Here is a 23,083-nt window from a genome sequence, read left to right on the forward strand (position 1 = left end):
TAGCCTTACGCAAACTAAATTCGTCAATATCGGCGGTAGTAATAATAACAGATTCTTTGTCCTTATGTTCCTCGCTCACAGCAAATGGTGTCACTAACCTTTTACGTACATTTCATTTTCTAGTGCCTGCCCACATAAATTTAATTAGATTGCTTTGGGTGCCTGGACATAAAGGATTAGTCATGAACGAAATGGCTGACAGTCTCACGAGGGCGGCCCTCAGTGGCCCTGTATTACCATTACTTCCTACAATAGCTTACCTGACGACTACTAGATTCAGAAGATATACAATTACTCAAGACATTTTGAACCCAGCTGTAGCTAATTTTTCAGAATATCGACACCTCCTATTCCCTTGGCCCAAAAATTCCTTTCACACCAGAAAAACTGAAGTCATCTTTACCCGATTACGTTGTCGAATACCAAAATTAAACTTCTATCGTCACAGGGCTGGTCTGGTGCCCCCCCCCCCCCAATCTGTGCGCAGTCTGTGGAGAGGATGAAACAATAGATCATTTTTTCATATGCTGCCACCGTTTCACTTTTTAAAGAAAAAATCTAGAATCAAGATTTACGCAGCTTGGTTTGAGCTTTTCAATTATAACTATCTTTTCTCTAGGAGCCTCCTCTCTTGGAAAGTGCCACAGGGATATTTGCTCATCCGTGGAAGATTTTATAAGTGCTACAAAGAGATTATCTTGAATTCTTGAACATTTTATTTTTGTTCATTTCCTCCAGTTAGCTTTACCTACTTTATTTTTTAATAAAGATAGCCTACTTTCATCCAAATCTTGGCCAATCCCCCACAGTGGGTGTGCGCCATCGCATAAGGAATACCCTACCATACCACGCCGGCCTGATATAGCGTTGCCATTTTGGCCTCCGTGAGCTTCCCTGTAAATAAATTGTAAATAGCATTCAGCTTCAGCTTCACGTAACATTAATTTGATGGAGGTGGACGTTCCCCGTACCCGTCATGGAGCTTCGCAGCGGTCGCAACGGCGACAATGCAACTTCGGCTCCTGCTGGCGGCACTTCATCTACGCAAGCGTCTCCGCCTGCAGCCCCGACCTACGTCGCCGTTTCCCCACCTCGGGATCCTGGTGTTTTCAACGGAGTCGGTAGTCCTGATGTTGACGACTGGCTCCGCTTATACGAACCTGTCAGCACCAGTCACAGGTGGGATCAGACTATTATGCTTGCCAACGTACTTTTCTACTTCGACGGAGGTCCATTGGCGTGGTTCCAGACTCACGAAGAGGAGATCTCGAGCTGGGATCTCTTCAAAGACAAACTACGCGACCTTTTTGGCAATCCGTTTGGTCGACAAGTCAATGCCAAGAAAGCCCTTATACAGACGTCGACCGAGTCCTACGTGCCGTACATTCTCGACGTCTTGGCCCTTTGTGCCAAGGCTGACCCGAACATGACTGAGGACGATAAAGTTAATCACGTCCTCAAAGGCATTGCTGACGACGCCTTCAATTTAGTGGTTTTTACGGTTTACGTGTCCTACTAATTTACTGGTTTTTACTGGTTTTACGTGTCCTATGGTATTCCATAAAATTTCGGGGGGGAAAGGGGGCAGGGCCCGCCAGCCCCTCCCCCCCCCCCCCCCTTTGGGTAGGTGCCTGGCTCGTGCACTTAAGTGCACGTTGCAGAACTCCCGGAGGTTAAAATTAATCCGCAGTGCCATACCGAGGCGCGCCCGACATCAAATTGTGGTTTCAACACGTAGAAGACCACAATTCAATTAAATTTACCATTTGTGCTACGATGCGATGCGCCGTGCGAGGCAGTGCTAACCATCCCTCAGGCTACGAACGATGGCCGACAACAACGCCTCAAGCAAACACGTCTCTTTGTGTGCTCCTTGACTAAGTGGACAAGCACAAGCGGTGCACGCAAGGGGAACATCGCGTCAACACTCTCGCATATGGTCATTTATTTTCTCACTTCACAATTACATTTCGGACACCTATGGATGAAGATATTGCAAGACGTCATTACCTCAGTGATATTGGTGAGTGCAAATGATGGCATCGAAGAGGGCCAGTCGCCCATGCTTTCCCTGACGACGAGTGGTACCAGGTTTTCCACGTACTGTTCGAGCAACGCCTGGGTGTCGACGCCGTCCACCCGTGCCACGCCCCGCAGATCTTCGCACACCTGCGCCATTGAACGACTATGATTCGTCGCGTCAACATGCGAAAGCAACAGCCTGCGGCTTGCGCCGTGCAAGCCGTGCTTTTAGAGCGCAGCTCTGAGGCGCCCGGTCCTGTGTTTCGCGTCGGCGTCAACCCTCGGCGTCCTCACACGGAGCACAGCGAACGATGAAAGCGCGGAGCGCAGCGGGGGAGGAAAGAAGGCATTCTGCGTGCTTTTCGTGAAAAAAATGGACGAAATGGGTGGACTGAAATTCCAGAACTTAGTATGCATGAACTGCGACAAGTTTTTAACCTTGTTAGAACTCTACTTGGATCCGATTGCCATTAGTCACAATGGCTGTTATTAATATCAACGCGCAGGAATCTGCATTGGTTCATCAATAGCCCCAATATTATGTGATATTTTTACCGTCCTTTGACAACCTTGTTAATGCGGAAATAACTGGGAAATCAATCATTCGTGTATTTAGGTACGTCGACGACTATCTGATTGTCTTTAACAATTCATCAGTTCTGTGTCTTGACGATGTTGTAGAAGATTCTTTAAAATTTGCACCAAATTTTCCCAGGGGCTCAAGTTTACTTTTAAACTGCCTAATGACAATGTATTCAGTTTCTAGATCATAAAATTTTGTTTTGCTCAGATGACCACGTACGCTGGAGATACAACCCAAGATCAAAGAAAATGTTTTGCCTTTCGGTAGCGCCCACTCGAAAATGATAAAGCGAGGCATAGCCACCACATGCCTTCAGAGTGCTTTGCAAAAGTCATGTGTTCACCAAATTGAGCATAGTATGTCTAGCTAAGTAGACAGATTGAAACTTGCTGCTTTTCAAGTGTCTGTCATTTCATCTGTCCGTGAAACATTGCTTCATAAATTAAAAGCTGGGAAGGAAGTGCCCTACTAAAGATCGCGACAGAAGACCTGTACATGTAATCCCATACCTCAATAAAGTTTCACATGATTTGAAAAAGGTGGCAAACCAACACAATGTCAATCTAGTTTTTTCAGCGCCTTGCAAATTGTCAGCAGTCTGTAACCTGCAAAACAAGAAGCACCAAAAACGCATGCAATGTGATACTAATCAGCGGACCAATTACACCGAATGCACTTCAGATGTTGTGTATCAAATACCCTTAGATTGTAGACGCGTTTATACCGGACAAACCGGTCAGTGCTTCAATGACAGGGCTAGACAGCACAACAATGATATTAGAAAAGGATACGGCAGTCACTTGACTGAGCACTGCAAAAAGTGCGCAGCAAACCCATGTTTGGTGACACAACCTTCTTAAGGAAAGAAAACACAAAAATTTAACGAGAAATAGTTGAGGTATATTTTATAAGGGAAGCAGGTGAGAAGTGCGTTAGCTGTCCATGTTTGGTTTTGCAAGAAAAAGAAGTGACGTTTCCTTCGAGATATCTAGGCTCTTGAACTGATTGACCATACAATCCTGTGTATGATCTGATTCATTTCAGTCTTTGTGTGTGTGATCGTCAGTGCATGATGTACTTGATGCGCAGAGCATAAATACATGACTGTTTGTAATAAATGTTAGTCAGAAGTAGCGCCAGTCCTCTCGTATGTGTTCCTTCGTCTTCGTCTTTAGCGCTTTTTTATGAAAACTTTTACGAGACGGTGATAGTGAAAAAAAGCGTGAGGAGGAAAGCGGAGGAGGAGGGTATGGCGAAAGCGTGAGTAGAAAAGCACAGTGCCCAGCAAGACGGGCTGTGCGGCGGCGATCGCTACGAGATGACGCCACAGTAGTGCGCCGTCGTCTTCACCGATGGGATGCGGTGGGCGCGTCCACCGATACCATATAGGGAAACAAAGCACTGCATGAGCGGAGATCTGTCTGCGGCAGCCGCTGCGAAGCGCGTCCACGCGTCACCCATGTGCTGCCTCGCTATCTCCCGATTAGCGAGGCAGTCGCGCCACACTTCGCTCGGTTTGCAACGTGCCGCACAAAACAGATTGCCCGCGCCAGCCAAAAATCGGGAAAGGAAAACTCGTATAGAGCTGCGCTCGACTTTAGCATTATGGAGTATTGTAATCGTCAGTGAATTTTATCTTGTTCGTTTGGCTGGTCATAAGAGAGCGGCTGCTGAGGTGATGCTGCTCTATCACAGAGTAGGCCGGAGATCGCACTTGTTATGAGCAGGGATGGCGCCATGAAATTCGATGTAAAAGGAAAGCAAACGAACGCTATCTCGAGGTGGGAGGAAGCAGGGAAACAAATTCAACACGAGCGGACACTTACTTAAAGCCCAATGGCCGAATTTACTGTAGCGCACCAAGCGGATGGTGCGAACGCGTGAACCACACTTCCGATTTCGGTTTTGTGCGCGCGTGTTTTGAACACTAGCTGATTCGCGCTACGCCAGCTGCGTTGATCGGTCCAGTAAATGTTTTTGATTTACCTCTCAGCCACGCGCTGTCTTGGTGCAGAACCAGTACAAGCCTTCATCGAAGCCGTCTTCAGTGCAACCTACAATTTCACAAAGTAGACGAAGGCGCCTTGTGAAATGAGGGAATGTTTGTTTTGCTCTATAAAAATGCTCGTTGTCCGTTTTTTCATTGGAGCACCAGGTAAACAGCAGTAGTTCCCGTATGAAGCTCTGTCGGACTGCATCAGCTGAAAAAATTACAAGCATGCGTTATTTTGGTATTTAAACTTTATAGACCAACTACGTGTACAGGCGAAACATGCGGAAGTGGTGGATGGGCGACATTACTAACACAGGTCACTCGCTTTTAGAAACATAGCGCAGAAAACACCTGACGCATCCCAAACAATACTATACATAAAATATGACGCTGACATCTGATTTCCAAGCACTCCCCCTTTCCCCGGCCTTATTTGCTGCCTCTTAAATGCGCAAATAGACGGGCGACAGGGCACTTTCAACACAACTCGGCCTCAGCCGACGCGATGCTACGCCACGTATACAGAGGTGGCCACAAAACAGGCTCGCGGCCAGATGCTTGCGTGCGCTCAACACATCCGTGGATACGTTTTTTGAGAAGACGGGATTTTCCAGGTACAAGTAACTGTTCTTTGGGCTAGTCGGCGATATGTTCTGCTTGTTCTGCCGGCGCAAGCAACACATTCCCGTGACATCGCTCCTGGCGATTACTCGTCGCGTTTTCGTCAAGTGTCAGTACAGAAAGTTAGGTGTTGTTAAAGGGGGGGGGGGCGTAAAAAGCGTTCCAAACATGTCCCAGTAAGATTCAGTGCATGCCAAAATAGCTGCGCCACAACGGCCGAACTGTTTTTCGCTAGCAGCATCACCATGCCCTGGGCGGTTAGCGTGCCCAAAAACTACCGAAATAATTTACAATAATATGGGGGGGTCAGAGAAAGCGTCACAGACATGTCCCAGTAAGATCCAGTTCACGCCAAGCTGCGCCCCAACGGCCGAGCTGGTTTTCGCCAACTCTGACACAAAATGCAGCGCAGACTGTCATGCAGACTGCCAAACAAAATGTCTCACCTTGCCGCGGTATAATAGCGACAAGGTGAGTTCTTTTTAATTCATGAAGTGCCTGCTGGGATTTATCGCTCATGGCCAACGCCGCCGACACGGGCTTTTCTGCGACACGAGCTCCTTAACGCTGTCGCGTTAAAACAACTTGCAAGATGGGCTGGGTGGGAATCGAACCAGGGTCTCCGGAGTGTGAGACGGAGACGCTACCACTGAGCCACAAGTTCGATGCTTCAAAGCGGTACAAAAGCACCTCTAGTGAATGCGGTGTTGCCTTAGAAACGAGCTGTTTCTAAGGCTCAGGCGTGCGTCGCTTGCTCAGGCGCACATTTCGTTGCCGCGCCGACCGCTGCGTTGCTCGACGCTCACCGCGTCCGATGCGGGGCGCGTAGTCGCTGCGCCGTAGCCCATTGTCTTACACCCCTTGGCTGGTCGACGGCAACGCTGTCGCGGTCCACTCTTGAAGGCGAAGCTTAAGCGTGCTCCAATTTTTGCGACACGCAATGTAGACAAGCCAACGCGCGTCCGTTCATATACAAGTGGTGAGCTCTCTCCCGTGACATCACGAACCGCTAGGCACGCCGCGCGAACTATGCGCTCCTTCGTCTCGTCTCGCCGACAACACCGTGTGGAGTAGAGGCAACGCCTCTGGCTCTCACTGCAAAGCTTCCCGGGGTGGGTTCCAGTCCGCCTGCGGGCGAACGTATTTCGATTATTTTTTTCAGATCATTTAGTTTATTATACCTGGATGGGTCTACATGACCACTTTCCATATATTATGACAGTACTCTGTACTCTACATCGACCTCCGAGGTACTATACTTTCATTATAGCGTTCCTACCATTAAATGTACAGTCGCGATCAAAAGCTTGGGGACCAAAGGTGCGGTGATTCTTTTATTTTTTCGCAGCCTGGGCGTTCGGGCTGAAACCGCGAGCGCAGGCGTATACGCGCGTCTGTTTGACCAATGCAATGTATTAAAGCAATTCTGGGCTGCGGAGCTGCATTCGAATATATATTTTAGCTTTTTGCTGGCGCCGCCGTCCTTAAACTTTTGATCGCAACTGCACCACGTGCCGCCGCACACTGGCAAAGCGCCCAATGAGCCAAGTAGTGCTTTGGCACTGACGACAAGGCAGATGACAGACGGCTCGCCGGAACGCTCGCATGAGCAGCTGGCCCCGATTGCCTCTGTGAAGTGCCTCGACGCATGCACTGGCGTGTCGTCGGCTTGTCGCTAGGTAACACAAAAAAAGAAAATAATTCGTGCCAAAGGGTAACTTTTGTATACCTAATACACTTTTGGTTTTAGCGGGATGGAATAAAAAAATAGGACATTGTCAATTAACTTCGTTTTACATTCTTCATGCTCGCGTCAGTTAACAGATGGTGTGCACACTGTGCGTGACGTGTTTCTTGTTGCCAGATATCGCAGAGTCCCTTCTCGTTGAATTTATTTCTCTATGGTGGAAGGTCCATTTAGAGAATTGCGGAACATTGGTAGCGCACCGGAATGACCATTTATTCGTTTATTTTCTTACAGCAATGCTCTGACCTCGTGGTACTGAGAGCATGCAGTGCGGGAAATTTGGAAATTTATATATACTACATTTACGGGACAGATATATTGCCCCCATTATTGTGAGGCTCCGAGAGGAACCACATTTGTGATTGCTATTTTCGGGAATGTCCCGATATTCTTTCGCCCTGTAATCTGCGATAGGGCGCGCCGATCCAACGCAGTGACGCCAAGCTTCAACGAGGCACCGCAGCTGAAGCGAGCCTCGTCGCCGCGTGTAGCTGTCACAACGAGGGCGCAATGATTGCCGAGTGATGAACGCCGATGGGAGATGCGTGCTTGGGGAAATACATTTAAGGCTTCTGTACCTTCTTGCCAAGGCGGAACGTAACCGCTTCGATATATTGGCCAAGAAAGGGGGCATAGCCAGTGGCCCAAGGTCTCGGTTACCTTGGGCGCATGTGCAATGGCCAAGTCATCCAAGTAGTTGTACACTCGGCAAGACAGCACCACCCACAAATTGAGAAAAGAGGCAAGGAAAGCTGAACTCTATAAGACGCCAACAATATGCCGGGTGTTCCAGCGAACATTTTCAAATATTAAAAAAAAATTGCCTGTAGCAGATAGCACAATTCTTATTCATGAGCTGGTCTACTCGAACAGGTGGACATTACTTGCAAAAAAAGTTGAAATGCATTATCTACTAATTACCAGCATTCGCTAATTAAGTTTCGAACTAATTACTTCATGGCGAATATCGCAATTTACTAATTCTATTCGTGGAGTTCGCAGGGCGGATTCACGTGAAACGACTTCTCAGGATGACACCAGTTTCGATATATTAATTTCCAAACTTTGTGGCGAAATGCATCGTCGTTCACTTTACATTCTTAACAAAACGTCGTTTTATGCATTGAAGCTCAAAAGTAACTGGAACGCCGATGCACTTCTCTGCAAAATTCGGAAATTAATATCTCGAAACTGGCGTCATCCTGATAATTCGTTCCAATTAGGCCGCCATGGTTGCTTTGTTGCTATGGTGTTGGGCTGCTAAGCAGGAGGTGGCGGGATTGAATCCCGGCCACGGCGGCTGCATATCGATGGAGCCGAAAACACCCGTGCACTTAGATTTAGATGCACGGTAAAGAACCCCAGGAGGTCGAAATATCCAGAGTCCTCCACTACGGCGTGCCTCATAATCAGAAGGTGGTTTTGGCACGTAAAACGCCATACTCTTTTCTTATTCGTTCCAATAAGATCCGCCTTGCAAACTCCACGGCTAGCATTTGTAAATTGGAATATCGACCACATGGTATAGTTTAGTTAGAAAGTTAATTAGTTATTTTTTGTTAATTAGCCGATTATGCATTTCAATTTCTTGTGAAGCTAGTGTCTGCCGCTTCGATTAGACCACCTTATAAACAAGACTTTTACTATCTGCCACAGACAACCTTTAAGATTTTTCGAAAGTGCACATGTTGGCTGAAATAGCCTCTACAAGTGAATACAGGGTATAGTGGTTGATCCTTCATGCGGTATGGTAACGGTTAATTGTTCTTTTTTTGTGAGATAGTCATTGCAAGAATTTTTAGAGTTAATTTTCCTTTACTACACTGGCATCAATACAGAATTCGAACTATAGGAGTGTCTACTATATCCTGATTGCTCGCAGAACTCCTTCGCACAAGAAGCAATCATGTATGATTTGATCACTCGCATCAAGACAGACATAGACAAAGCACACAAATAAAGTACATAAGATAATAAACAAAATAATAGGCAAACATTTTACTCAGCATGAAATTCTAAAATTTCCAATGTATTTAAGCAGAGTAACAAATATTGAGAATATTATTTTGCTCATTTGGATATATTTCTAAAATGCATGACATTGCACAAAGAAATAAACTTTCTGCTGAATGAAGCGGTATATTTTGTCAAACCAAGGAAAGGGCCAAATTACTGAAAATATCTTTTTCCAACAAGGAAGCGCTAGCTGCTCTTCAAAATTTGCTTTAGACTGCATGTCACTCTTTCTTGTGATGATATCGCGGCCAATTATTAAACACAGATGCATTGGACGGCACAGCAGCATTGTGCTTGTGAAAAAGTTTCTGAAAGACAGCTCTGTGTTAATATTGATATCGAAGTAGGTTAAGTTGAGCTCGTTGGTAATTATTCATTACCGATCACAGCGCAAACCAAACAGCCGCACTCTTCGGCTAGATCAGTGTAACAAAACGACACCGCGTGACTGCTTTTTGTGCACCAATTCTGTCGCAAATGTTGTGATGGTGGTCATGAGCCAGGGTCTTAATTGTTTTGCTGACATGCCATCTCAATAATGGTTCGTAAAATGCCAGTTAATGTCAATGTCATGAGTCATGCACACCTACAACCAGTTACCTCTGGCTGAAGGATCCTTAGAAGATGCCACCAGAAGGGTATTTATGTTGCAGTACCAAATACAGATTTGCAGAAGTATTTGCGAAATACCACAATGCTAGCACAAGTATTTATAATAAATTTTGCACCAAAGTGGCGTTTTTCTTCTTTCTTTTGTGGATGAGTGAGTGATGGAACGCCTTTAATAAAAACGACGTAAAGAATACATGACCTCTAGGTAATAAATGAATTTATAAAGGTTGCTGCTCTTTTATAAAAATTGAAAGGCTCGTGTAGACAGGCTTGCTGTTGGTTTCTGTTTGGAATGTGCCGTCCAATGTTTTTTTTTTTTTTTCACCGGAAGTGTCACGCCATCAGAGAGGTCGTGCCAGTGTCCATAAAGCGCCATATATTGAACATATTGACTTCTATGGAAGCTTCGCTCTGCATGTGTGCATAAATCTGGCATCATCGTCGGCGATCCATTGAAGAACGTTTGCTCGCCACGTCGCGGAAAGACTGTTTAGCGTATCACTTTAAAAAATTAAGGCCGTTTCTTGCCGAAAATACCTGGAGCACGTACTTGACAGTCTGTTGTAGTGATCGTCCTGGCCTTGTAGAGAGGATTAGCGACCAGACAGGTCGCGTAGTGGTATGACGTCCAGTCCCAATAAGGAAGCAGCTGCGATGAAGCACTTATTATGAATAATACCACAGAAACCTATGGAAATACATTTGCTTTGTTAGTGCAGGATCAACACAATGAAGGAAGGAAAATACTAGGACAGTTCGTCGTTCACATTTCAGCGCGGTAACTACCCAAGGATTAAAGGGTGAAAGACATAACACGGGGCTTGCTTGTGTCCTATAGTTCTCCGTTTAGTCCTTGCCAGTGTCGTCAGAATTTTTTAATAATAATATATGGGGTTTTACGTGCCAAAACCACTTTCTTATTATGAGGCACGCCGTAGTGGGGGACTCTGAAAATTTTGACCACCTGGGGTTTTTTAACGTGCACCTAAATCTAAGTACACGGGTGTTTTCGCATTTCGCCCCCATCGAAATGCGGCCGCCGTGGCCGGGATCCGATCCCGCGACCTCGTGCTCAGCAGCCTAACACCATAGCCACTGAGCAACCACGGCGGCTCATAATTTTTTTTAAGCATATGGCTTAAGTAAGACGGAAAATTCTCTAACTTGCTTCTAAATTTTGCTGCAAGGTCGCTAAAGTTAAAGCTTGTCGACAGCAGCAGAACTTAGCTTTTCAAAGTGCACTCAATTAGGTGCTCCAGCAGCCACCAAATCTCGGGGCCATTTCCTGCGATTCTAAAGAAGCTCTACAAACTCTGCAGTTTGCTCTACGTTATGGCTTGCACGAGCAGCTAGTGTGCGAAATACGACATGCTCATAATCACGCGATCGAGAAATGCCAAGGCATTGTATTTCAATGCTCGCCAAGCTATTGCGGAATTGTCGACAAGTACAGCGAAGATTGAGCTGCGCGTTCGGCTCACCAAAGACATCAGCGAGTTCCTACAGCACTTTCAAGAAATGATGCTGCCGGACAATTTGAATCACTTGCTCGCCAAATCACATTACTACGATGGAATTCATCGGGTTTCACCAACTCACGCTTGCACTCTATCGACTACAACTTGAGACTTCGCCTGCCACCCGGACTCTCCCTTCGCGAAACAATTTTACTGGGCCGCATGTGGTTGGGCGTCGCATTTAGAAACTCCTATTCCTTGGCGATAAGGGTGGCCAACAGCGCGGCGTGCAATTTGTGCGGGCGCGATGAGACTCTAGAGCACCTTCTGTGTCACTGCCCATCCTTTGACACTCAACGACGTACTGTACAAGCGCAACTCAACCTGCTAGACAGTAGAGCGCACTCAGCGGCAAAGACCCTTGGACCATAACCTATGCTATCTACAAAAGGTCACAAAAGCCCTCCTGCGTTTCTTGAAGGACACTGGATTGTATGAACGCTTGTGACAGTGGAGATTGCTCTGCGACTGACTGTGAATGACTGACTATTTTCTTTTCTCTGCTTATCTGTACTTCCCTTTTACCCCTCCCCAAGTGTAGGGTAGCCAACTGGGCACGTCCTTGGTTGACCTCCCTGCCTTTCCCTCTTCTTTTTCTCTCTTTCACTAAAGCTTGTGAGTAAACTTTAGATAACGTAGGCGTTTTGGAACACTATTATATACTGCATCGTGACGTAAATTATTTACTGAAGCCTCTCATATTTGCTTAGGATTCGCGTGAGTGAGGATTGAACGGTGAATTTACCAGTAATTAAAATTAAATTATGAGGTTTTACGTGCCAAAACCACTTTCCGATTATGAGGCACGCCTTAGTGGGGGACTCTGGAAATTTCGACCACCTGGGGCTCTTTAACGTGCACCTAAATTTAAGTACATGGGTGTTTTCGCATTTCGCCACCCATCTAAATGCGGCCGCCGTGGCCGGGATTCGATCCCGTGACCTCGTGTTTAGCAGTCCAACACCATAGCCACTGAGAAACCAAGGTGGGTGAGTTTATCAGCTATCTCTAACCGGCTTTTACTTTATTATTGTGCTTACATAAAAACGGACGATGGCAACTTAAATTAGCGTTTACTCTCAAATTGTGACGTTCTAAATGTAGAACCATTCAAAAGAACGCACGCAATCTGAGTTTCCTGAAAGATTTTCACTTATCCGCGCCCCTGAAAGTATAGCAGAATTCTGCATGACGCAGAAGGTCCCATATTAACACGGTGATAAAGATTACGTGATCGTTATGCAGGTCAAATAAAACGCTTCTGCCCATTGGTCTACCTTAAGGTTCTTCGCTGTGCTGATTTGTCCAAAACCGATGGGATAAGGAAGCAGTGTGTTCAGGCTCGCGTGAAGGAGCTCAGCCGCTCCTATGTAACGCCTTTCTACAGTCCATTTATCATATCACTCACCTGCTTACAATAAAACTTGTAAATGTCCACTAACCGAGCGTACTTAGTGACAAACTCATAGTAACAGGACGCATTCTAGTTCCTTCCGCAAAGAATGCAGCACACTGTGAAGGCAACCACTCCTTCATCATGCATGGTCACCAAGTCGTACAGTCAAGTTCGGCAGCTCACATGTAGCTTGTTGAAAAATAAAGGACGTTCTAGAAGGCTATTTTTGAAGCACCTTTCCTAAGTTCGAGGTCGCTAAAATGCCACCAGTTGTTCGGTCAAGTTGATAAAAAAGTCGCTGGTCACTAAGCTGTAAAATTTGTCGCTAAAAAGACAAAGTCGCTAAGTCTAGCGACAAAAGTGCTAAGATGGCAACAGTGGTCCATGTGTAGTTATCGCGCTGAAAAGCAACGAACCGCTACCAAGGGGCTCAGTTCACTCTGCCTATGAGCTAGGACAGTCTTCGGTTTGCTGCCAGATGGGACGGGGAAACATGGCAGTCTAAAGCAGTGGCGTAGCTAGAACTGTTTTCCAGGAAAGGGGGCGGAGGGCTTGAAACAGGGCACCCTGCCGCCGCTATTCAGCAGCCTCCTGGCGACCACACGCTTCTCAAGGAGCCTTGTCAGGCATGTCAGTAATATTGTCGTGAAAACTATACCGTGCTTATCCTGACAGCAACAACGCAGTGTACATTTACTATCTGCACCGTTTTCCTAGACCATGTTCCGGAAGTTATTCTGCCAAATATTGCTCATATCAATTAGGATATGAAAACGAAAGGTACAGTATCGACATGTGTGCACAGCGCAAAAGACGATGCCTGAAGAAAGAACACAACACAGGCGCTGACTTCAACTGATCTTTATTTGCGAAATCGCCAGAACTATATACATGAGCAAAAGCAATGAACAACAACTTTTGCATTACGTCATGCATGAACCCCTATTGCATCACAGCCAAATACTTGATTTCGTTTTTGGTGAGGGCAATAGACTGCATGCTGACGCAAAGGTAGCCTAGCCGCTGTATCTTGTCAGCTTCTACGATTTCACATGTAAGCTGTTCTCGGTGTTTGGGGATTACGACGAAGTTTTCAAATTCACGGTCACAAAGGCAGTCTCGGCAGTGAATGCCAAGATGACCTTGCACGGTAGTGTAAGCATGGCAAAAATGCTCTTTCAATCGCTCATTTAAACATCTGCCTGTTTGGCCGACGTATTTCTTCCTGCAAGTCAGGGGAACCATGTAAACCACACCCAGGGCGCATACTCCAAACCGCTTCCTATCGTTAGTATGCAAATATTTCTTCGTGTGACATGAGCACTCACACGCCTACAGAGCACTGATAATTCTTGCGGGGCAGAAAAAACAACTTGAACATCTACTTTACTGCCTATCTTCAAGCTGTGTGATATCTTGCGCAAGCTAGGGAGCACCGCGACTGGCTTATCGTCTCTGGCAGCGCCTTCAGCTGGTGCTTTGTCTCCCAGCTTGACTTTCTTTAATAACGTTTCTGCTACTGAAACTAACAAAAGCTCGGGGTACGCAGCATGTGTTAGGCGGGAGGCCTGCGCATGGAGACTGTGCATTAAAGAGTGGAAGCAAGACTTATTTAGGACATTTGTGAAGCAAAGATTTACAATTCCCCGTTCAACCAGCTCGGAATGGGCCGACAGATGAGAGAAAAGTGGCTTGTTCCCTCTGGGCTCGAACATCCAGCACAAGTGATCTCTAGAGATACCAAGTCGCAAATCTAAAAACCTTAATGAGTCATCTACTGGTAATTCATGCGTCAGGACAAGTAGCGACAAACACTCGTTGAACTGGCAAAGTACATCTGAAACAGCAGGCGCAAGACCTTGGCCTTCACAAGCAAAAAGTAAGAAGTCATCCACAAGACGGAAAACTTTTACAACCACTGTGTTATCAAGGCGGGTATACCAAGAAGTCGGTAATGGTAAGCAAGAAAAATGTTGCTTAAAATTGGTGCTATGCTTGAACCAATGCACAAACCACTTTTTTAATGTAAATGTGTGCATTCCATGAGGGACACGTTGACCTTAAGCACAATCCAAGCAGCTCAAGGAATCCGCTGAGGACACTGAGGACAAAACACTGTGGACAGCTTACACGTGAAATCATAGATGCTGACAAGATACAGCGGCTGGGTGACCTTTGCATCAGCATGCCGTCTATTGCCTTAACCAAAAACGAAATCAAGTATCTGGCTGTGATGCAATAGGGGTCCATACGTGACATAATGCAAAAGTTGTTTTTTCATTAATTTTGCTCATGTATATAGTTCTGGCCATTTCGCAGATAAAGATCAGTTGAAGACAGCGCCTGTGTTGTGTTCTTCCTTCAGACCTCGTCTTTTGCGCTGTGCAAACATGTCGATATTGAATCATCAACTCACCTGAGCTTCCACCTTAGAAATGTACAGCTTTTTTTTTTTAAGCACAAAGCTAACCAGGGAATGCAGACAGGGGCGCCTAGTCCTGCACAGGCGAAACAGGCGGCACTGTGGGAGGCATGGGCACAATGCGTTTCGCCAGCGGGCGGCAACAGACAACGTCGGATTCCTCCGGATGGCGCTTTTTGCATATTTATTCACTCCTTTTTTACGGCTGATTGTTGACGGAGCAATATAAACAAATCTTCCCACATGTGCGCGAAACCGAGACACATCCAAGGCTACGAAGCTGTTAAGCGGGTTATCGCATGTGCAGTCGACCGATTCCTTAACAGCACCGATCAAGCGTCGACTGACCGGCCTGTGAGTGCCTTCTAACGACGCGAAGCGACAAGATGAGCATGAGTTCACTCGAAGTGCACGTTTAGTCTGCTGGGCTCTTCCCAATGGCGGTCCCTGCAGTGGCGACTAACTCATTGGAAGCTTCCATACTCATCGGAGACAGTAAGTGCGCGTGAACCCAGACGCATCCTTTTTATAACATAGGCCGCTGTAGTCTACATGCACCGTAAGATAAAGAACAAAACGCGTAAGAACGATATGATACAGTCGCACTGCAGTTTTTCACGTTTTGTTTATCATTTTTGTGTATGGACACCAGAGTAGCACATGCTAAAGAAAGAAAAAAAAAGGACGCAAGCCAGAGACACTTGCTCCTCCTATCTCCAATAAGCCGGGAAACTTGCACCGAATTAACCGTGCCAGGGGCTGTATCATGCTTGTAGGGAGAGCCTAGCAGAAGGAACTTGGTCTTCGGGTGAACTTGATGCGCAAGCGCTACTCTTGCTGATCTCGTCGCTTCGCGCCGTTAGAATGCGCTGGCCGGTCGGCCGTTCGACGCTCGCGCGGTACTGTTAAAGAAACAGTCGACTGTACCTTTACGGAAGTATACTATGGGTCTATTTTCCGACTGCCCTAAATCTGCCCAAGTCTTTTTTTTGCAGTAAAATTTCTTCACTGAACGCGAATCTTTTGAAATACTATAGACCATCAACCTCGAGCAGTCTGGGAAACACACACCAGGGACCGCCACAGGTCCGCTGCCATTGAACGCCTTCTGAATCAGGCATGCATCACCTACAACCCGTCTCTTTAGCAACGCTGCTTCGCCGAGAGGCAGGGAATCGCTTAGTACAGTTTATTTAACATGTAGAAGAGCAGAGGGAAGACGTGATCTGTCGTAAACGGCAAGCGCTGCGAGAGATAGTTGAATGTGTGGGACTAGACGGTGTAAGAGCTTCATCCACCTCTGCTGCACAAGAACTGCCCGTGCAGTTCTTGCGTCTATCATAACGTGTCTATCTATAAGATATACACGTTATGCGTTGCGTATGTAGAGGAGGAGGAAACGACTGAACACCTGATACTTTTCTGTAGAGGGTCTCACCCTGCAGTTCAAAGCAACGGGGCTGATCTTTTCAAAGCATTGAGGTTGAGGGATAGTGGAGGCAAAATTGACTTTAAGCGGGTAGAAATAGCAAAACGTAGGTTATCTGATTGGTAGCTAAAATAAAGGCAAGAGTGAAATTTCACCCTCCACTAAGTACAAAATATATTACTAGGCATGGCTAGGCGGCATGTGCCACCCACCCAATTAAGGGTTCGGCATTATCCATCCATGCTTAGCGTTGTACGCTTTGTCCTTGAGCGATGAGGATGGCCGGCAAACGCCGGTTGATTTTCTCAGCAAGAAGCTAACACCAGCCCATCCTGCTGGGTAACAACCGAGCGAGAAGCTTCTGCCGTTATTTCCTAGAACATCGAATCTTGTAGCTATTGTCAACGCTTGTTAAATTTCAGGATGAATTGTTTATGCAAAAGAATGGTATTTGCATAAGGTCCACTGTGGCTCCCGTCTTATGCCTCATTTTTCTTTCAAAATATGACAAAGCTCTGAGCAGCTCTTTAAATGACGGTAGGGTAGTCAAAGTCTTCACGTATGTTGATGATTTCTTTATCTTGTTGAACCTGAAATACCCTTTGCAACTAGAATTGGTCTCGTGATATTGTTAGCTCATTTAGAGCATGCAAGAAGGCCCTAAATTTTATGAAAGAACTGGCATCAGACAATCCAATAAGGTTTTTAGACTTAAAACTAACCTTCTCTAACAATTATCGCGTCTGCTGGATGTATGTAGATTGTAGATGTAGATATGTAGATTTATTGGAGACTTATACGTATATTTAAGTACCTTGTGGCGAGGTTTTGTGTATACGTGCAGTGAACTTTGTTTCCGGTGACACTTTTTTGCCTTATATCAAGCTGTATCTCCGAATTTGTATATTCCATTGTAACTTCGCATTTTTGATGTACGAGGGCGAGTCAAATTAAAGTGAGCCAACCCACCCTGCGCAATAATGGTTCGGTTCATTATCTGCGAGGCATGCACGTGGTACAGAGGCATCTCTTATTTATAAAAGTGACACGCAGGTGTGAGGATAAATGTCCTTTAATGCCCTCATATACTGGGTTGAACATGGTTGCGTGACGTAATGGCCGCTCCATAAGTTGAGCAGCGTGGTGCCGTGAGGTTTCGACAGCTGAAGGTGTTTCCTAAAAAGAAATTAGTGGCCGTATGGCTGCCGTATACGTTGAACATTGGATTTCATTGGCCACTGTGAAGCGTTGGAACAAACGGTTCAAAGAAGGACGTGAAAGTTGCAAAGGCGATGCAAGGCCGGGCCAAAGCCACCGTGCAATCACCCCCGCAAAATATGCGAAGGTTGATGAGCTGATAAGACAAGAACGGAGGATAAGCATCGATGAACTGGCCGAGCGTGTCAGCATCAGTCACGGTTCGGTTCACGCCATAATTCATGAACATCTCGGTTATCGGCTCTCGGGTGCTCAATGGATGCCCAAGATTTTGAACCACCGCCAGAATACGGAGAAGTTTGGCGCTGTCTTGACTCATCTGATCCGGTATCACGGTCCGGGTGACGACTTCTTGTCTGCAGTTGTGATCAGGGACGAACCATGGTGCCACTACTACGAGCATGATGCACGACGGCAAAGCTTGCAGTGGAAACATTCATATTCACCACCCACAAGAAAGCAAAGGCCGTCGTTTCCGCCGGAAAGGTGTTGACATTTTTTTGATCGTCAGGGGCCACAACTGATACAATTTGCTAAAGCTTGAGAGACTATCAATTGTTTCCGATATCGTGAAACGCCAGATCGGCTGCGTGTCGCAATCGAGAACAAACGACGCGGAAAATTGACGAATGAGGTCATCTTGTTCCATGACAATGCTCGTCCCTATGTCGCTAATGCGGGTAACATAAAAATGCAAAGTTCAAGTGGGAAACACTGCAACATTCGCCATGCAGCTTAGACCTGTCGCCTTGCGACCTCCACATTTTGGGGCAACTGAAAAAACAGCTCAAGGGAACCAGATTTGTGCCGGACGATGACGTGAAAGAGTCGGTTGCAGACTTTCTGAAGCAGCAGCCCAAGGAGTCCCAAGACGGGAATCAGGCGACTCGTTAGTCAATGGGACAAATGTCTAAATGCTCATGGAGACTACTCTTTAAAAAAGCACTCCGTTTGTCACATATTCGCACTGGTTCACTTTCATTTGAATCGCCCTTGTATATTTTGCAGAACTCCTGTTTTTTATACGTGCTCTCTGTTACGACTATAATTTCGGCGCAATTACTCACGATACACGACTGATGACAGCTTCTCCTGCATAATACATTGGAACAAATGACAGCGTCATTGATATTTTTCACTGGTCGTTGTATGTGTACAAAAATGTAAACAAGGTTCTTGAAAGACAGAGTTTCATTAACATGTTTGTCCTCAACTTGTTCATTTCATGGCCTTTACATTTTTCATATCAGCGGCATGCACTGCTTAGCAGGTTTCGAACTGATATAGCTCTAAAGTTTATGTAATGTTTTCTTTACCTAGTAAATAGACAAACAACATGGAAGCATTGATATAAGTTATTTTGGGCGCAACTTTTGGCACATACGAGTATATTCTTTTATCAAAAAGTACATAATTGACTTTTGACAGTGCGTAGCGTTCAAGAATTCGTTTGCAGCATCTTTGGCAATGGCAATGTAGTTATTATTCATGTATTTGATCGCTCGATAAATTGTTTAAGAGGAAGCTTTAGCTCGGGCCCAACTCCAACGCGGCCTATTCAAGTACATGTAAAACGCGGAAACGTTTTTCTAAGATAACCCTTGTATCGCTTTCAATGAAATTTGTTGCATTTGAGAGCGAAAATTGAATTCTAGTGTCTGTTGAACGCGGAATTTCGATTTAGGGCCTTAACTTTGTTTAAAATATTTTGAAAAAATCGAAAGTTCGAAAAAAATAGAACAACGTTTACAACCTAATAGCTCTGCATCAAGAAAAGTTATCGTGGTTGCATAAACGGCATCTACTATAACAGCCAAAGCGGACAAATTTGGTGTGTCAATTTGTATCTTACTTCAATTCGTTACGTCGTCTACAAGGGTTCTGCAAAAGTGGTATTTACATACTAAATTTTTTAACATTCATGTGTAACACATCAAGTTTGTCCGCTGTAGATGTACTGTTAGATGCAATTCACGGAATTGTGATGTCGTTTATCATTGTTGAGTTACAGAATTTTAAACTTGATAGTTTCGTTTTCTGAAATTGTGATTTTTGCCAATTTTCAATATCGAATTGACAACCTAAATGAAAAATTTGAAATAAACAGTCACTAGAATGTAAGTTTTTTTAAATGCAACAAACCTCGTCAAATTTGATGAAGTGGTTGCCGAGAAATACGAATTCTCCTCCTACATGTATTTAGATTGGAGCACCTCAGCTAAAGCTTCCTTTTAAGGAGGAGGCCGAGCTGTAACTTGAGCAGCGCCCCCCCCCCCCCCCCGATCGATATTTCTGGCTACACCACTGATATATATATATATATGTGTGTATATATATATTTGTTAGTATTAGTTTTTATTGTCGGGTCGAGTTTAGTACCAAGGGACTTCACTTTTCCACGTGATCACCGCTAACAACTAAGACCTTTTCGTACCGCTGCACAAGTTTCTGCACCACAATTTCGCCACCTGGGAAGTGAACCAGCTGACAACGGCAGTCTTGAGTTTCTCGTCTTCAAACAGTTGTAACCAAACCACTCCAAGTGCAACAAGAGGAAATCGTCACTTGGTGCAAGGTCTGGACTGTAGGGTGGCTGAGCAACAACTTTCCATCCAAAATCTTAAATCTTCTGCTTGGTTCTGGCAGCAGTGTGAAGACGCGCGTTGTCATGGAAAAGGATAATTCCAGAGGACAGTTTCCCGCACCGTCGATTTTTGATCGCACGTCTCAATTTAGTGATCGCGTCGCAGAATACATCGGCTGTTACTTTAGTCCCACGTTCCATGAAACCAACCAAAAGAACGCCCTTTTCGTCCCAGAAAACGGTAGCCACCATTTTCCGACTCGAGTAAGGAGATTGCTTGAATTTTTTCGGTTTTGGTGAAGAGTGTCGTCGTTGAATTGATTGTTGTTTTGTCTCTGCAGTGGCGTAGGATTTCGAAGTCTCGTCACCTATAACAATGTGCGAGAACAACTCATCTCTGTCTTGTCGGTAGCGGTCCAATAACGCTCGTCCAAGTGACATTCTTTTCTGTTTACGTTCGTCGGTAAGCATTTTTGGTGCCCACCTTGCGCACACTTTGTGATGAGTTTTCAGTTACATTCATGTAGGTTGTAGTGTGTCCCACAAGAGGCACTTTATCAGCCAGACCACTAGCTGCCAGTCGTCGATTCCCAATCCACTTATTGAAGAGCTTCATTGGTCTGGATGCCGGGCCTGCCACTATACGCTCTTCATCGTGCACATTTGTGCGGCCATTTTCGAAGTGCCGGCATCATTTTCTGACCTTCACTCATCACTGTAGGTCCATTAACTAGACACAACTATAGCATAGGTCTGAGAAGCTTATGATCCTTTTGCATGCAAAAATCTAATTGCACCTCACATTACACAACAGACGGGAGCAACGGTTTTCGCAAACATTGTCATCTGCGTTCCCCGACAATCAGACGACTATTGGGCCAAAACAATAACTTCATTACCTTTACGAATAACTAACAGATGGCGCTGCACAAATAAAACTTTATTAGGACGTGTAAATATTTAAATATAAGCAAATGGCTCTTACTTTTTGAATAACTCTCGTATTTTTACTGAATGGTTTCTGCGCTGCGCTTACCCTGTGTCTGTCGAGACAGCTTTGTCACTTGCAGTGTTGTCACAGAGTAGTGTGAAGTCAACCTAGTGTGCTTTGTTCCGAGCATACGAATCTCATGTTTTTTTCGGAGCCCTTGTCTTCACCTGGAGGTCGCATTTGAAATTATGTGTTGAGGCGGCAGCGTCAATGCAACAACGAAGGAGACGAACGCGTCGTCGACGTGGACAAGCTGTCGGGCCAGACGAGAGCTTCCTGGCTCCAATTCCGCAGGTCCAGCAGAAGGTAATTGAATCGGCATCGATAGATTAAATCATTGCTTCAAGCGAGCCGCGCAAGCCCGGAACCGAATGTATGGCCACGCTTACCGCCGCGCTCACGGGCCTCAGACTGTCAGCGCGAGCAAGGACAGTGCACTCAGATATCGCCATCGGACTCAGTCATCAAAGCCATGCTGCGACAAATAATCGCCGCCCTGCAGCTGCTACTGTCCGGTTTAAGTACGCCAGTGGCGCTAACAGCGGCAAAAATTATGAACGCTATAGACAGTCTCTTCGCTGCGCTGCAGTAACTTATACCTCTGCCCGCGAAGGTGACTGTGCTGTGCTGTGAAGTGTACACGTACGCATTACACAGAAACATTGTGCTGTGCAGTCCTCATCATATCCACCATACCACCACGTTCCTTCCTCTTCACATCCTATCTCTGTCATTCCCCAAACCCCTTTCCCAGCGTGGAGTAGCAGGCTAGAGGCATTTCACTCAGGCCGACCTCTCCACCTTTCTGCCATTAAATATTCTCTCTCTCTCTCTGTGTAAGTTATCGCTGTTCATATGAAATTCTCCCTTTCCTACTGCAACAGGAAATGATGCAGCAATTCATAGCTGTCATTGAATGTGACCTTGAAGTAATGTGGGGTTAATTTGGCTGCAGAGAAAAAGAAATGGCAATAAATTTGAGACAATAAACAACGCTACAACAAGGTGCATTTTGTTTGTTAAATAGTGAACTATCATAATTAAACTGTTTGCTTTACGTGGGCCAGTACAGCTTGGCTGTTAATAGGCAATGTGCCATTATTTTGCTATTCTAATTTAGGTAGTTTGTGCTATTTGCATCAGCTGATCAATGTTGTCTGAATTTCAAAGGCAGCAATTGAGGAACGACCCAACATGAGCTAATATGCTGTCAATCTCTATCAAAATAGTGGCAGACCGACTGATATAACTGCTGCCTGAGCGTCATCTGTGACTCAAAGGTAAATGAGATCCACTTTGTGATCCCAATTACATATAATTTCTAATGTGTGTTCTGGCTTTTATGAAAGTGGGCAATACTTGCATTTATTGATGGAGAACTTCTTGTTTTTTAATTTAGTTATTTAAAAGTCTGAACTCTAGCTCCCTAAATTGTGATGCTTAAATGCTGCCAGCTTTTGGGCTGTTTGTCAGTAAAGAAAATGTCCTTTCCCTTTTGAAATTTACCATATTCACTGTGAATTTGACATCAAAACAATGACGATAAGGTTGTGTGTCATTGTTGATGCCGACAAGAGGATACTTAGTTTTTATTTAGTATACTAAAAAAATTTGTCTGATTTTTATACCAAGAATGGATAACTGTCAACTCGCTAATTATGATTTGGAGCCTTAATTCATTGTTTAATAATACAGAAGTACTATGGATCAACACATTACATTTTAATGTGACAGCTCAAGACCTGCGTGAAATGTAGCGTGCCTTTGGACGTGAAACAGAAGTCTATTCATGTCAGCAGTACTCGATGTGGTGGTCTCCTGGTACGAGACACAACTGACGTATGCACACACTATGACCGTGCTGCGAAAACAGAGATCATTCAACACTCGGCAGGATAACAGGGAAGAGAGCCCTCCTGCACTTAAAAAGAA

General features: G+C 45.3%; 1 protein-coding gene and 1 long non-coding RNA gene across 5 annotated transcripts in view; one reads left to right on the forward strand and one right to left on the reverse strand.

The window, feature by feature from the left end:
- Nucleotides 1-14,938, reverse strand: part of LOC135897333 (uncharacterized) — a 45,422-nt gene extending 30,484 nt beyond the window's left edge. The window contains exons 1-3 of the mRNA XM_070534619.1: nt 14,924-14,938; nt 10,132-10,243; nt 2,011-2,169 (exon numbers count right to left, since the gene is read on the reverse strand). Coding sequence (XP_070390720.1) covers nt 2,011-2,064 — 54 coding nt within the window. The 5' untranslated portion in view covers nt 2,065-2,169; nt 10,132-10,243; nt 14,924-14,938. The remainder of the gene's footprint in view (nt 1-2,010; nt 2,170-10,131; nt 10,244-14,923) is intronic.
- The window catches only part of LOC135897317 (uncharacterized), a 115,842-nt gene that overhangs the window by 48,629 nt on the left and 44,130 nt on the right, over nt 1-23,083 (forward strand). Inside the window, exon 3 of one of the 4 annotated variants that reach the window (XR_010563012.1) lies at nt 22,381-22,428. The exons of 2 other annotated variants lie outside the window; for them this stretch is intronic. This is a non-coding gene — a long non-coding RNA (uncharacterized lncRNA). Of the gene's footprint in view, nt 1-22,321; nt 22,429-23,083 lie in introns of those variants that run through there. One more of the 4 variants, XR_010563011.1, reaches the window with a different exon arrangement.

The sequence above is a fragment of the Dermacentor albipictus genome, chromosome 2, assembly GCF_038994185.2.
Source record: "Dermacentor albipictus isolate Rhodes 1998 colony chromosome 2, USDA_Dalb.pri_finalv2, whole genome shotgun sequence".
Classification (NCBI taxonomy): Eukaryota; Metazoa; Arthropoda; class Arachnida; order Ixodida; family Ixodidae; genus Dermacentor; species Dermacentor albipictus.